The sequence below is a fragment of the Sardina pilchardus genome, chromosome 4 (assembly GCF_963854185.1).
Source record: "Sardina pilchardus chromosome 4, fSarPil1.1, whole genome shotgun sequence".
NCBI classification, from domain to species: Eukaryota; Metazoa; Chordata; class Actinopteri; order Clupeiformes; family Clupeidae; genus Sardina; species Sardina pilchardus.
The window spans coordinates 30,002,669-30,018,779 of record NC_084997.1 but is presented as its reverse complement, the minus strand read 5'-3'; the positions used below and the strand labels follow the sequence as shown (position 1 = coordinate 30,018,779).

At 39.6% G+C, this 16,111-nt stretch overlaps 2 protein-coding genes and 1 long non-coding RNA gene across 3 annotated transcripts; 2 read left to right on the top strand and 1 right to left on the bottom strand.

Annotated features, from left to right (window-relative positions):
- Window positions 1-272: 272 nt before the first annotated feature.
- LOC134078814 (uncharacterized) lies at window positions 273-3,155 on the bottom strand. The gene is made up of 3 exons (XR_009938873.1): window positions 3,078-3,155; window positions 2,558-2,630; window positions 273-356 (listed from the first exon to the last, which is right to left on the bottom strand). It is a non-coding gene; the product is annotated as an uncharacterized LOC134078814 (long non-coding RNA).
- Window positions 3,156-10,616: 7,461 nt separating this feature from the next.
- LOC134078949 (nuclear factor 7, brain-like) lies at window positions 10,617-13,861 on the top strand. The gene is made up of 3 exons (XM_062535114.1): window positions 10,617-11,018; window positions 13,438-13,533; window positions 13,610-13,861. Exons 1-3 carry the CDS (start codon window positions 10,623-10,625, stop codon window positions 13,859-13,861), a joined length of 744 nt encoding a protein of 247 aa, XP_062391098.1. The 5' UTR covers window positions 10,617-10,622.
- A 60-nt stretch (window positions 13,862-13,921) lies between these two features.
- On the top strand, window positions 13,922-15,648 carry LOC134078948 (zinc-binding protein A33-like). The gene is made up of 3 exons (XM_062535112.1): window positions 13,922-13,967; window positions 14,230-14,412; window positions 14,922-15,648. Exons 1-3 carry the CDS (start codon window positions 13,922-13,924, stop codon window positions 15,458-15,460), a joined length of 768 nt encoding a protein of 255 aa, XP_062391096.1. The 3' UTR covers window positions 15,461-15,648.
- Window positions 15,649-16,111: the final 463 nt, after the last annotated feature.

Sequence of the window (16,111 nt, the reverse complement as noted above, 5' to 3'; positions counted from 1 at the left end):
GTGTTTCTGCTGGGGATGGTCCTGCTGGTGTTGTTTCTGCTGGGGATGGTCCTGCTGGTGTTTTTTCTGCTGGGGATGGTCCTGCTGGTGTTGTTTCTGCTGGGGATGGTCCTGCTGATGTTTTTTCTGCTGGGGATGGTCCTGCTGGTGTTTTTTCTGCTGGGGATGGTCCTGCTGGTGTTGTTTCTGCTGGGGATGGTCCTGCTGGTGGTGTTTCTGCTGGGGATGGTCCTGCTGGTGTTTTTTCTGCTGTGGATGGTGCCACTGGTGGTGTTTTTGCTCCTGATGGTACCAGTGGCGCTGCTTATGCTGAGCTGGTGGTGTTTGTGGTGCTCTTGCTCTTGCTGGCGATGTTGCTGGTGCAACAACAACAACAACAACAACAACAATCACTCAACCATCACACAACAACAACCATCCAACAATAACCAACTGCAGAAATGCAATATTGTTTGTTTCACATAAACATTCGTCCCATGAGTTACCCAGACCCAACTAAACAATTAGCAATAAGGTTAGACTGACCTGCTTAAATCTAGGTAATTTAATATCAAACAACAAACCACCTAATTGGAAAGTTTAGCAAGATTGTAGCACCATCACACTAATTTCGTTAATTTAACTACAACATGTCGTGAACAATAATTTATTTAGCTAAATATCACAATTTTGTCTCTTTAACACTTACACAAATTTGAATTGTACTGAGAAATTGTAATACATTTGCACGATTCTAGATTTTGTGCATCATGAAGAAGGGGTGGTGGTCAGGATAAGTAAGGCTATTCTATTCGAAACAACGTTATTATTTACAAAACTGCCGTCACTTAACTTTCTCCGCATGGCTCGCTCTATGCAGCATTTTCACTTTCTTGTAGTTGGGTGCGTCACATGACCGCAATCAGCCTATCACACTGTTTCCCGAACATTTATCATCACCCTATCGACGAGTGGTTCATGTAAATATTCTCGCTACACCGGTAGGGACGCTGTTGCGAGACTACCAATTGAGATACATAAAGCTAGAAGTATACTCAACGCGCCCGACCTGTCGCGCGACAATGTGACGTCGAAATGACGTAATTTCCTGTGTCGCAAGCCACATTTCAGCCGCGCGCCGACCTGTCGCGCACCAAACATTTGATATCAGCCGTGCGCGCCAACCTCGCACGACAACTAGGAAGAGATTGAAGCCAAGCTCACGGAGCCAGTGTCCTTCTACAGTCATCAACCACATAAACCACATTCAGGCATTATCATATAGCCTATCCAACATCTTAAATAAGCCCATTAATTTTTAAAACGACTGTAGGCCTAGTCATGAAGTTTGAATAATAGTAAGTTTGAGAAGTGGGAAGTTAACTTGGCTAGGCTGCAGCAAGAGTTGCTGTTTGGATGACTGATTTGTTTACAGTCGTGAACCACGTTGGATAAGTTAACGAAGTTACCAGTGAGAGTTGCAACAGGAGGATATTAGGGGGAAAGGACTAGGACCGAGGCACATAAGCATTCCAGCAAAAGGTAAGGAAGAGATTTATTTTCAACCAAAGGATATCTGCTAGACCTAAAAAAAAAAAAAATCTTTCCATTTAGGGAGATTAAACTCATCTCATAAACGAGATGGTAGGCTAATCCTTCAGTTGTGCAAGCTAAGTCTGAAATATCAGCAAAGAAGCTAGTTGCTACTGCCATTAACGTCAATGGATACCGTGCCTCTGTTCAGGAGAATACTGCAAATTGTGTCGCGACTACCATGCGCAAGTATACATGGTTACAACGTTCCCCGTGACGTCAACATGTCGCACGACAAGTCGGGTGCGTCGAGTGTACCGACCGCTTTAGTCTATGAGACGCGACCCCATCACAAACATCTTTAAAATATTGTGATGCCATCATGATCAAATGGAATAATTTTTGTGATGCCATCACAAACCGCCGTGAGACTGGATTGCGTAATATTTAGGCCAGTATTTATGCTTATCAAGAAGAGTTGCATTATAGTCCTGCAACACCTGCCTCTTGAGGTAGATGACCCAGTCAGCACACATACGTCTCGAAGACATCTGGAAAAGATCTGAACATCCGTGTTCCATTTGGAACATCTTATTTTGATCTTACAAATGTTGGTAGCAATTCTAATGGCCCAGCACTAACAGGGGAGCCCAGAGGGCCCTCTCCCCAAGAATTCTATATATTATTGGGGAGAGGGGCCCAGAAAGCCATCTCCCTAATAATACTTGGAGTGCCCAAATTTACTAGCAGCGCCCCTGCAGACATATAATGCAAGTAAGCATTGAGGGCCTAACTTTGTGACACCACCAATGGGGCAGATGAATGCTAATTGAGAAAGTGGTCAATTTGGCATTGAACTTATCTTAAGTAAACATCTTTGGAATCCTACTGTACATCACAGTGTTCAATTCCGATGGCATTGTAAAAACAGAATGTCTATCCTAGCATAGCTTACTTTGAGCCTCACTGTATATCAAAAGGTTGTGTATGCTAGAGCTTTAGTGACCTTTAAGCAGCTGGAGATACAGCACATCCACATACTCACACAAGGATGATGAACAGACAGAGCAGGATAACAAGAGGTAGCCAGTGTTCTCGACTTCGGGCAAACAAGAACCCTGCACAATGAAAACAAAAAAATATATAAACAAAATCTCCTAATATCCCACAACTCACAAACCAGCTTTTCATGGGACCCTCAAACACTCACCATAAGACCTGACAGTAGAGCCCCAGAACAATATATCTTACCGTCAGATTATATAGTCTAGTGTAAACACAGTGAAATGTTGCATTATATAAATAACTAGAAATACTGGTGGGCTGATCAGATAGCTTGCTGAGATGAAACACTTCCTAAAATTAAGCAATGACAACAAGTCCAATACGTTTGTCTTCAGAGGACCACATACAGTGAATCATTGAAAGATTCACAAACAACATGACCAGATGAAAGAAACTTTCTTCTGTCCTGCTGAAGAAGATGGCAAGATGATTTGTTTACAAGATGTCAATTTATGTAATAGACAACGCTGATTTCCTAAATTAGACTGTCTGATACTCACGTTCTACTTCAATCATCATCTCTTCTGTGTGGTTCTGGTATATGACTCTGCATGTGTAGCTGTACCCAAGCCACTCCTGCACAGTTCTTTGGACATTGAAGGTTGTGTCATGGCTGACGTCTCCTGCTTGCTGAAGGATGTTTCCTTGACCATCCATCCACTTCATTGCAGTTATATTCATCCAGTCAGACTTGCACACCAGAGTGACACTGCCATTATAATGGCTCACAGCAGATACCTCTGGTTTATTTCCTGGCGATATCTTTGGTTTATTTCCTGATGATATTGTTGGTTTATTTCCTGGTGATATCTCTGGTTTATTTCCTGGTAAGATATTATCAACCAAATCGCTGAGACTGATTCCGGAAATTCTCCGGAGCTGAAGTACTGTCACAAGACACTCACAAGCTCATGATCTTTGCTTACTTGCGCTGACAAAAGCCGAGAGTAAAAGCTGAATGAATGAGTGAGTGAATGAGAGTGAATGAGAGTGATAGAGTGTGTGTGTGCGTGTGTGTGTGTGTGTGTGTGTGTGTGTGTGAGAGAGAGAGTGACTGAGAAAAAGAGAGAGATTATGTGTGTGTGTGTGTGTGTGTGTGTGTGTGTGTGTGTGTGTGTGTGTGTGTGTGTGTGTGTGAAAACTGATCTAATCTGTTCCTGTGTGTTTTTCCATGCACTTACCATTAATTTGGACTTCAAAAGAAGCTTCCTCAGTCCCCTCATAAGTTTTGATAGAACACTTGTATGTGTTGGCATCTGAGAGTCTGACTGATCTGAGCTTTAGTGAGATGTTGCCCCTCTGCAGCTCTTCTCTGAACAGACTCGTCCTGTCACTGTATGCTGGAAGCTGCTCATCAGTTACATCCATGTGTCTTCTGTACTTATGCACCAGTTGGTTTCCATTAATAATCCACTGCACCTCCATGTCCACTGCACTGATATAGTTCTTGAGGTAACAGGGCAGGATCAGGTCTTCACCAACTACACCATGGACAGGGTCATGTGGAACCACAACCTGTGGAATTGCTGAAAGAAACAACAAAATGATCTCACTATCACTTGAGCTGTGCAGAATAAAGAGCACCAACACTCACACACACACACACACACACACTTTGTCTCTCCCTCTCGTTAACTCAATTACCTGATATGACAAATAATATACATGTACTGTATAAAAAACTTGTCAACTAGCCGTAGTCTGCAGATGTTACTGTAACTAGCATATTATAGCCATTTCTGCCATTTTTACGACATGTCATTAACTTTTGTTTTGCATGCATTGCATGGAATGTGGGCTGGTTCTTTATAGCGCCACGATTCTTTCTCTGACATGACATGAACACACACACTCAGGATAAATGTTATTACCTGTCTTGGTCACTTTGGCGCAGCACAGGAGGAGAAACGTCACACAGAGATGCTTCATCTTGAGGATAGAAAACAACTGACAAGAACACACACACATTATGTCAGATACAGTACATGCACTCCAAAATGTAGAAGTTGACTTAAAAACAGGTATAGATATGATTTTTTTGGTAACCTTCCAATGAGGCACACCAATTATTGTGGGTAACGTGTTTTGATAAAAATATTTTTTTCTTTAAGAGATTTTTCATGTTCTCAGAATAGATTTGCTTACCCCCAAGGTTGGATTTTTTCTCATTGTTTTCCAAAAGATTATTGTAAATGTAGGCCTACTGTACTTCTTTTTAGTCAACTTTAGCAATTGTACCAATAACTCTGGAGAGTACTGCACAGAGTAGCATTCAACATATACTGTAGATACATTAAATTATAAAATCCCATATTCTAGGTGTTAGGGTTAGGGTTAGGGTTAGGGTTGCATTCAGAAACTTTCATGTGCACCTACTGTATATACCGAAGCACTAGGTGCATCCCACAGTACCTATCAAATGTCTAACTTTCATATAATCTAGATTAGTCACACATAAAGTATGTTTGTTTTTAATCTTGATTCTTTTAATCTTGATTATTACTGTATTATGAATTCTTTATTCCAATATTTTGATATGCTGGATTTTTTATTTCCATGAGTTATAAACTGTAATGTGAAAAGAGCTCTAATAAAATCGAAACGCCAACAATGGTTACCTGAACCTTTAATATCCCAGGACAATTGACTTCATTATACTGTATCAATTATCTGACATGCACCTGTACAGACTTTAAAGCATAGCCATGATGCCAAATGACTGTTTACTTTTCACTTATATTATGAGCGATTCATTTGTACAAATCGAGGGCTGAGAAGCAAAGGGGCGTAAGTGACATTTCACCAACTTTACAGGTGAGCCAAAACAAATCTAACTGCTTCTATATGTTCACAGTTAAAGACTCTTATTTTTTGTTCAATAACTTTCTACATTTATAAATATTTTACTTCTATAATGTTGTCAGTTAGAAAGAGCTTATCTGGTGACATATATACCCCAATTTTGACCAAAATGTCACTTACGCCCCTTTGCTTCTCAGCCCTCGAAATACTGCACACTTTATTACAACAATATATGCTTACAGGAAAATACCGAGAGATTTCTGTTTCTCAAGGTCACTGAGTACGTTGGTACAAAAATTGAAACAAAAACAATTAGAATTTGGTTCCTAGCTTGATTTGTTGCAACCAACAACCAGAACTGGCAGGCAGTTACAGTGCTACACTGTAAAAGTTTGCTGTTAATTTACACCCAGATTTCAACATTATTAACTTGTTATTTTAAAATGCTGCACTTTGCTGTAGTTTAAAGGTTGGTTTATGCCTTTCACAACTGAAAAAAATACTGTACACTGTACACTGTAGAGATTTTTTACATATTTTGTCTGTATTTTTAAAATACATTTAATTTACAAAAATAGACTGTGATTTCACATGTCAAATGTAAAATAACTAGAAATCACTATAACTGTGAAAAACACTATATTTATGTTATTTTACAAAGAAATATCAGAAATTCATATATTTATTATTGAAAATGTTCAAAATCTATCGTAAATTCATATGGTTTGAAATATTGAAACTACGGTGAAGCCTGATGTTGAAGTGATATTGAAAGTGTCCCCTCTCATTTACGTTGAATCAAAGTTGGATTTTCAACTACTGACACAAGTGATCTTGTGAAGTGCTGTCCCAATCCCAAATACCTATCTGAGCCCATGTGGCCTCATGATTAAAATACATGGACATTTTAGACAGTACATACATTTCTTCTTGGGTGCAACGCGAAATTGATTACTTTCTCAATTAGCATTCATCTGCCTCCTTGGCGGTGTCACAGAGTTGGGCACTCAATGCTTACTCGCATTATGTGTCTGTAGAGGCGCTGATGGAGAAACTCGGGCCCCACAATAATGTTAGTATTATTGCGGAAGGGTTTCTAACATATGGTGTTATTGGGGAGGGAGGGAGCTCTAAATATGCATTTGATGGGATCTAAAATTAACAGTAAATTATTGCAATAGTAAACCCAATATCATGTTTTTCCACATTTTTGTGACATGTTTTGAAAGATGAATCACATTATTTTGTGTCATATACTGTTACATCATATCAAATATAAATTATAATACAACCAATTTCCATGAAAACCAACTATTAACAGCACATTTCTGTAAATGTAAGCATTAGTAATACTACACTTATTTACCATATTTCTACATAATTTCATTGTTTTAAAATGTGAAAATGTTTCTAATTAAACATGAAAAACAACATGAAAATAAGGCAAAATCTTGTTAAAATTACAACTACAAACTGTATTTTCATTATGGAAAATAACCGTATTTTTTATGAGAAAGTAATTTTCTGTTATTTCATAGTATTTATTTGACGCCCAGCTGCCGGAAATTTACTGCTTTTAAAAGATTGTTTTTTACAGTGTACGTTACTTGGATGTGAGTTAACAGGAAAGAGATGTATTTTAAGAAAATATTAAAGTTTGGTTAAACAACAGTGAACATAGTGTAATTTAACATATGTCTCTTTGTTTGACAGCAAAGTGCAGCATTTTAAAATAACAGGTTAATGGTGTTGAAATCTGGGTGTAAATTGATGGCAAACTTTTAGAGTGAAGGATAACTACACTGTCTGGAGGATTAGCACTTAGGAGCACTTTGACTCGGCGCAGTAATATCATCACTCTTGGATTTTCAGTTTCACTTTGGAGTGAGGATATTACTGCGCCATGTCGAAGTGCTCCCAAGTGCTATTACTTTGTTAACCCCAAACAGAAATTACAGCCACCACGAGATGTAATATAAAACACTGTAGGAAACTAAATGGTACACAAAATGTAATTGTCATGAGAGGCACAACAATCCAAATTCCATGAAACATCCATGTTTATACTCTTGAAGTGAATCATTTACCACTGCATTTTCTGTGCTTCCACCGTCACTTTTCTTCCTCCACTCCCTCCCCCTCACATCAGATGAAATAAGTCCAAAGGTGATGACAATAAAATATTCAAACACTGGCAAACACCGCCCCTTTCTAAACAAACCAGTTTTTGGTGTTGTAATGATTTGAATATTGTATAAAAGATCATGTCCATTTATAGATTATGATAATCATCGTTTTGGTGGGGTAATCTGCAATTCTGCATGCCCATGTATATTCCCCAATAAGGATATGGCACAAACATACTGACAGAATTAATACTTCCTTCTGAATATTGTGTGAGAACACAATGCATTTGAACCACAGTCACTTTGATCTTTCATTATAGCTTTTGACAACTACAGAGTGCGTAAAAGTAGAGTAATGAGTGATAAAATAGCTGACTTCAAACTAGAATGATAGCAACTGCTAGTTGGACCTATATCAAGCAAAATACATGAGGGAAAACAAATATTTATAGTATGGACTCACTGATATTCCTCGGTAATTTGCAGAGATTTGAAGATAAAGTTCATGTAGAACACTCAAAAAGCTTGCTTTACATACCAGTCGATCACAAGGATCAACAAGGAGACAATCATGTGTAGAATGAGCGCTCAATACTGAACCCAGTCTAGACTCAGAAAATCCAATTCATCTTTAGCCTTCTAGCCTTATCTATTATGATATCACTCCCTCCCACACAGTTACAAACTTCACCTGAGCACAGTCTGATGACTGCTGAACTGGAACAGGGTGCAGCTCTCATTCTCTGACCCTGATAATAAACACACACACTTTCACATACACACACACACACACACACACACACACACACACATACACACTCTCACATACACAGACAGCAGTAGACTAGCAGTAGTCCGCTTCCCGTCGTGCCTAACAACACCCCTTAGCTGTTCTAAATTCAATATAAGCCACGGCCTCTCGGGGCTTATTGCTTACATAAATGACAGCGCCATTGTCCAATCAGTCTTCATGAAGTTACCTGAGTGCCTCCCCCAATACTCCTCTCCTTTCACAGGTTAATGCATTAAAACTGTTAGTTAATGATTAATGGTGTTTCCATGTGAGCAGTTTACAGGGTCTATAAACATGTGCAGCTGCTACTACATGAGACGATGGTGTCAGTTCTTTTTCTGTTGTCTTGTTCTGTTTGCTGTGAAATCCTCAAAGATGCTAAGGTAGTAAAGGTAGAAACTGTCAAAGAATCAAAGAAGCACTATTTCACATGACTCTGCTACAGTGCCTAACAATGACATTAAACATGACACTGAGCCAAACAGGTATTCCAGCACAAATAAATTTGTGAAAAATATTTTACTCTATAGTCATTTACTTTCAGTTGCATTTACTTTCAGTTTCAGTTTCACAAGACCTGGTTCCAGGCCTCAGTTGTGTTCTAAGGCCACTTAGGTGACCAAAAGGGTCCAAATGTGGACAGTTCCAGAGATGCAGGCTATGTTACCAGCTCAATGAAGAAACAGCATTCAAGCCTTTGTTACTCTTTGCTATTACTCTAATTGTTTCTGAGAATTCTACAGGGGCTCAGCTTTCAAAATAGATCACACATTTTATGATGGGCCAAAGTATGTGGGGATAGTGCCTCCTAGATGATGTGCAATGTGGGGCAAAATTATTTAAAATGGGGCCACAAGTTAGCAATTTAAGAGATTTACAGAATATCACATTCTGTTTTATTCATTATTTTACACAATGTCCCAACTTTTTCTGATTTGGGCTTGTACTCAAATCTCTCTCTCTCTCTCTCTCTCTCTCTCTCTCTCTCTCTCTCTCTCTGTGTAGAACTATCACCCTCTATCTTTAGTTCATCTGCATAGTTTAATATCCTATTGTAATAAAGCACAGAAGTGAAAACCCATTTTCTTTAATTGTAGCAAATGTTTTAATTAAAACATATGAATTGTCTGCCAAACATATACAGTCCCCTCCAAAAGTATTGGAACACAGTTGACTATATAAAATCACCTTTTGGAAATTGATCTTAATGCCTTAAATGAAAAAAATGAAATAATACACTGTACACACGTCTTTCCAATACATATCTGTGGAGTTGTCCCCTCCTCTGAGGATCTTAGCAGTGAAGGCTGCCGTGAGAGAAGAACAGCTCAGTTAGAGTTCACACACCTGCTGCAGTGAGTGTCCTGCAGGAGATAAACACTGAACACAGTAGACTGTAGAATTATGCGAAAACGTTTATTTTCTCAAAATAACATAGTGCGCAAAGCGACTGATTTCACTTTGCAGGGTGACGATTTACATGATTTGAGCTATAACTTAACACATAACCAGCTCCCGATCAGGTTTGGTTGGCAGCATAACATGGTGATACAGCAACACTAAAACAGAGATATTATAATATAATATAATTCATTGTATTGGCAATCCATTTTAATATCATTAATTTCATGGTGGGCGAGTGTGAGTCTGTGTGTTTGGCTGGATTGTTCATTTGTGATTTTTAATTTGAGCTGACATTTTATGATGAGCCCTGGTATTGGTAACTGGTAAATTGTAGTGATACATTTTACTGTGTGTTAATGTCCATAAGAATATCAAGAGGTCTTAATAGATTGAATTTTTAACATTAATATACTTACAATATAAAGCTGATCAATTTCTGTCTCAACTCAAACCAATCAACAAAATACAAATATTGAAGCAGAAAAGTTGTTTTTTTGCAGCATATTTTGTGTAGCACGACAATATCTATCTCTAAATAAATGTTTCATTACCACAACGAAAACCAGCAAATTTTGAATGTTGTCCTAGAAGACAAGAAGTGAAGTGACTCCACAGTCAATCCTGACAAGAATCAGCTGTAGCATTGTCCAATCAGAAGCCTTTATGACCAGAGCCCCTCCCCCACAATTCATCTGAATAAGGAAGTGACCTGAGAGGCTTGTTGCTGTCTACAGGTCCCAGAGTGTTTAAATGGCGGAAGCAGTGCTGTATATGTATAACCAGTAGTTTGGGTGACTTTATCTTGAGTTTTGTCTTGACATCAAGTATTAATCAGGCGTTCATGAGTGTTTTTTTTAGACAAGTGATAGTGAAAAAGCAGCGCTTGTGTGACAAACAGAACAGTGGAGTAGCTGTAACTAATGGAGAAAATGGCCTTCGGGTCCTTCTCAGAGGATGATTTTTCCTGTCCTGTGTGCTGTGAAATCTTCAAGGATCCCGTTCTTCTGACCTGTTCTCACAGCATCTGTGCAGGCTGCTTGCAGCGGTTCTGGGAAACCAAAGGATCCAGGGAGTGCCCAGTGTGCCGGACACAGTGCTCGAAGGAGATGTATCCCCTCAACCTGGTTCTAAAGAACCTGTGTGAGGTGTTCCAGCAGGAGAGCAGTCACAGAGAACCCGTCTGCAGCCAGCACCATTCAAAGCTCAAGCTCTTCTGTGAAGATGACAAGCAGCTCGTGTGTTTGGTGTGTCGAGACTCGAAACTCCACAAAAAACACAAATTCAGTCCCATCAGTGAAGCAGCACTTGAGCATAAGGTAAGATTTCTGCTCAGTACATTGTATCAAGTATTTATAGTAGACAATCATTTCAGATTAACCAGATGCTGAATGCAGTCTTCACTGTTTTAAGGACATTAACAATCAAATGAGCTTTTGCACATGTGTCTGTCAGGCTTTTGGCTGTGTAGGCCTAATGCCCGTGGGGGTAATTGAGCCACACACACTCTGGTGCTCTTTAGTACTGTAGGTCTGTTTTCATATTTAAAATGTGACATTTTGGACCCTTTTCACACTATCGCTATCAGATGCTCATTCTCATCGCAAACCAGTAGATGGCGCTACACCATTACACTACACTGATCAGCCGTAACATTACCACCACCTGCCTGCCTATAGGTCACCAGACCATTTTGCGCTGGTCAAAGTCACTCATGTTGTCCTGCTATCAACACATCCATTTTGAGGACGAAATGAGCACTTGGTCAGAATGTTAAGGCTAATCAGTGTTCCTCAATCAGTGTTGAGAATAGGGATGTAACGATTACCGGTGTGACGGTAAACCATGATAAAAATGTTGACGATAACAATTACCATGTTCATTTCGAATATCATTATTATCACGGTTGATACTACGGTGTGGTAACCGCGTGTTTAATTCCTCCCAGCTTCATCCGAGCCTGATTTTGACACAAGCTGAAGGCAACTATGAAACAAAACTTTACCTTACTAATTCTGTTGTCTAATTGATGGATTTAACCATGATTCATAAGGCTACACCTGCTTTTAAAGGGCGCAACATTTTCACCCCAAAACGTGCGCTGTATCATGTAGCCACTCTGCGTCTTTTTATGTAGGCCTACACGTTCACATTAAATCTAGGCTATTCCACTAACGTTATCAGGAGAATGCCGTGAAGTTTTGTTGAGCGCTGGGTGTCACTCATTGGATATAGCAGATATACCAAACTCCGAATCATAAGTTAAGCTATAAGCAGCCAACATTTCCAACCAAGGAAAAAGTGAGCACAATGCCACGGTAACCTACCTACAGTAGGCTATGGAATTTAGTTCATTTAGGCCTACTGTAGTGTTTAGTTCAATTTCCGAAAAAAGCTACACAGCCTATTGGCAAACTTTTACATCTTGAGAGAGTTCCATCAAGGTAACTATCCCGTTAGCTCACGCGTCATGTCTATCATTAATGTACAGTAGCCTAGTGCTCACCAAAATCATAGAAGTTAACATTGCAAGACACTTATCTTTTCTATATGATCCCAGCAATATTTTCTTTGACTTGTTAATGTTTTGAACATTCATTTTATTCAATGAAAACGGATATCCTTGAACTATGCATGACTACTTTCCAAAAACCGAATGAAGGTTAATATAATTAGCCTACTTCACGTATCTCTTAAAGTGACAGGCTCTCAATTAGACCTACACAACATTAAAGTCATTAAAGACAAGTGTAAGAGTTTAAAAATCAATATGAAGTATTCAAATTACTGAATATGTTTATATGTCTCTGCTATAAGTAATTATGCAGATCCTAACATATTCTAAACTATTAGCAAAATATATAAAGTTTATGAATTCAAAATATGCAATAGAAACAAGACAAGCCATTTTCTGTGTGTGTGGAGGGTTGAGCAGAGACTAGGATTGCCACTGCTGTGAATGATCAGTATCCTGCTGAAGGCAATGAGGGTTTGCCTATATTTTTAATGTAATAAACACTGTCACACTTTTTTAAACTAATATTTCAGCTTGTCTACACCCATCAGCGCTTTCTTAACATATTGTACGCACAATTTTTAAAACCGCGATAACACCGAAAACCGTGATAATTTTGGTCACTATAACCGTGGGGTTAAATTTTCATACCGTTACATCCCTAGTTGAGAAATGAAGCTGTTAACTTTTCCATTTAATAGATTAGATAATTAGATGTGTTCTTTGGTGACAGGCTCAAGTACAGGCTGTATATTGTTGATATAAACTGCTCACAAATGTAGGCATACAGCAGAATGTAGCCAGGTTGGTGACCTGCATGAGAAGAAGGTGCCAAGCTGTTGTGGCTGCATATGGATCCTCTACACGCTACTGAGGACCCTGACACTGAGTGTAAAATGAACAAATGTATGCCTAACATGTTTTGTTTTCCTCATTTCTGTGGGAGAGTGCAATCGTCAATGATTGAAGTAACAAAGGTGAATTCCAACAGCATAACAGGCCATTTTGGCACATTTTTCGTTGGCACTACTTACACGTTTGCTTGTGTTGCTCATTCCATGATTGCCCTATGCTTACAAGCTATACCTCATTGTAAAGGTGACAAATCAACGATAAAAATGATATGAAACACTTCACTGGTTGGTATTACTAAAGGGGAGATATAATGGGCCAAAGTCAAGTTTCCTTACTTTTTGTGAGCGGTTTATTTTTTTTAATTCCAGGTGGAATTAACAATCCTTCTGAAGACCTTTGAGGAGAAACTGGAGACTTTCAATAAAGTTAAAATCCTCTATAATAAAACTGCACAGCACATTAAGGTACCTTTTGGTCAGAGTCAAACAATTAACATTAACAAAAGAGTTTAATATTAAAAATGCGTATGACTTATAACAGGTGCAGGCCCAACACTCAGAGAGGCAGATCAAGGAGGAGTTTGAGAAGCTTCACCAGTGTCTACAAAAAGAAGAGGCAGCCAGGGTAGCTGCAGTGAAGAAGGATGAGAAGCAGAAGAGTCAGATGATGAAGGAGAAGATTGAGAAGATGAGCAGAGAGATCTCATCTCTTTCAGACACAATCAGAGCCATAGAAGAGGACATGGGAGCTGCTGACATCACATTCCTGCAGGTAGATGTTTTTCATTTATAATGACACTGACTCAAGAAAACACTTCATAATAGTCCTTTGTCTTAGTAATTTGAAGTTGTTATGGTTAGATATAGCCACTTCAAGGCAGTCCTGAATAAATACGAATGTAAATTAATATCCCAAAAGATATGCTTGTCTTAGCCTAGGCTATTTAATGAGATAGATAGATAGATAGATACTTTATTGATCCCCAAGGGGAAATTCAAGAATGAATGAATGAATTCTAACACTTCATCGAAAACAGGATAAATTCATTTTATTGTTCTGACTAACATATAGTTATTGACTTATTGTAATAATTGTTCTTCTGTGATTTACAGAACTACAGGAGCACAGTGGTAAGGTGAGTGATCTGCCTCCTGTCTCTCTCTCTCTTCTCTGTGGTTCTGAATCCAAACCCACAGCAGCACTGACTCCTGAATGTTATTCCAGAGCCCGGCGCACACTGCAGGATCCAGAGAGAGTTCCAGGAGCTCTGATCAATGTGGCAAAACACCTGGGCAACCTGAAGTTCAGAGTCTGGAAGAAGATGCGTGAGGTTGTGAAATACAGTGAGTTCTGTTTGGGACAAGGTGACTTCAGAGCAGAGATGCCGACTGACTGACCCCTTCACTGACTCTGCGATGCAGACAGCCCCTCTTACTAACGCTAAAATGGTAATTGTCCCACTTACTGATCGTAAGATGCTGACCGTGACCGTCATAGTGATACTACGATGGCAACTGTCCCTCTTATTGATGCTAAGATGCTGACGGTCCCTCTTACCGACACTAGGGTGCTAACCATCCCGCTTACTGATGCTAGGGTGATAAATGTTGAAGATTTAAGTGGGGAGAATTGGGACTGGCCCTTATACTGTCAAGGGCAGTCATAACTAAGTGGAAGATGTAAGTGGGGAGAATTGGGACTGGCCCTTAATGAGGCTGTGACGCTGACTGTCCCTGTTGCGCTACTGGATGCCCCTCCGGATATGGTGTGTTTACATGAACTTAGAGAAACCAGGAAGTTCAGCGTGCTCCAGCTGGCATAACAGTGTTTTCTTGTGCTTTTCTCTGTGTAGCCCCTGTGACTCTGGATCCCAATACTGCACATGGAAGCCTCAACATATCCGAGGGGCTGACCAGCATGAAATACACTGATGACTGGTCACAGCTTCCTGATAACCCAGAGCGATTTGATGTTTGGGCCAATGTATTGGGCTCTGAGGGCTTCAATTCAGGGACTCACTTCTGGGATGTACAGGTTGGGGACAACACTGATTGGGACGTTGGTGTTTTGACCGAGTCAGCCAATAGGAAGGGAGATATTGATAATTGGAGTGGAGTTTGGTATGTAGTCTATAAAGATGGTAAATATTACACTGTTTCTACCCCACAGCCAGAGAGTTTGCTTATAGTGAAGACAAAACCCCAGAGGATCAGGGTTAAGCTGGACTGGGACAAAGGGAAGGTGTCCCTATATGACCTTGATAATATTACTCATTTACACACATTCATGCACACTTTCACTGAGAGAGTGTTTCCATTCTTTGGTTCTCAATGTGTGCGTTTTCCACTGAGGATCTTACCAATGAAGACCTCAGTTAGAATCAGTCAGTGAAAGAGAGTGCCTTTCCCTTGTTCCCCAAGCTTCACCTGTGGTGATTGAAATGTTGTGTGCACAAGGTCATGGTGGGGATTTAAATGGTGTTGCCTCATAATACCATGGCAGTTCCTCATAATAGTATCATGTTTCCTCACAATACCATACCTGACACTATTTAAAGGGGAGTAAAAAACAATTGAGCATTTTGTGACTGCACACGTGTGAATATTATACACAATAAATATATTTGAATCTGAGGACCTGTATGACCTGTTCCATTCAGAGATACTGCCACCTTGTGGACATGATGTACTTCTGCATCCTGATCACACTGAGGTATGTGATGGAAGAGCATCTCCAGTCAGAGATTGACAGAGAGATTGAGGGAGAGCTGAAACATAATAAGACTGATAGATTTCAGTGCCCCCAAATGATCTGACAATATCACAAAATATTGAGAGTGTTTGAAAACATTTTGACTTTCTGAGAAACCTCATATACACAGATACACAGGAGAAATGTTAAATACCTAGGTTGGGGATTTCACACAGTGGCCAGTCAATAACCAACCTCTTTACCATCAAAAGAAAATCACTAACAAAGCAACTTCTGTGGGCAAGGGCTCATTCATAGGGTTATCCGTCAGGCACCTTCCTTTCTGTGTGT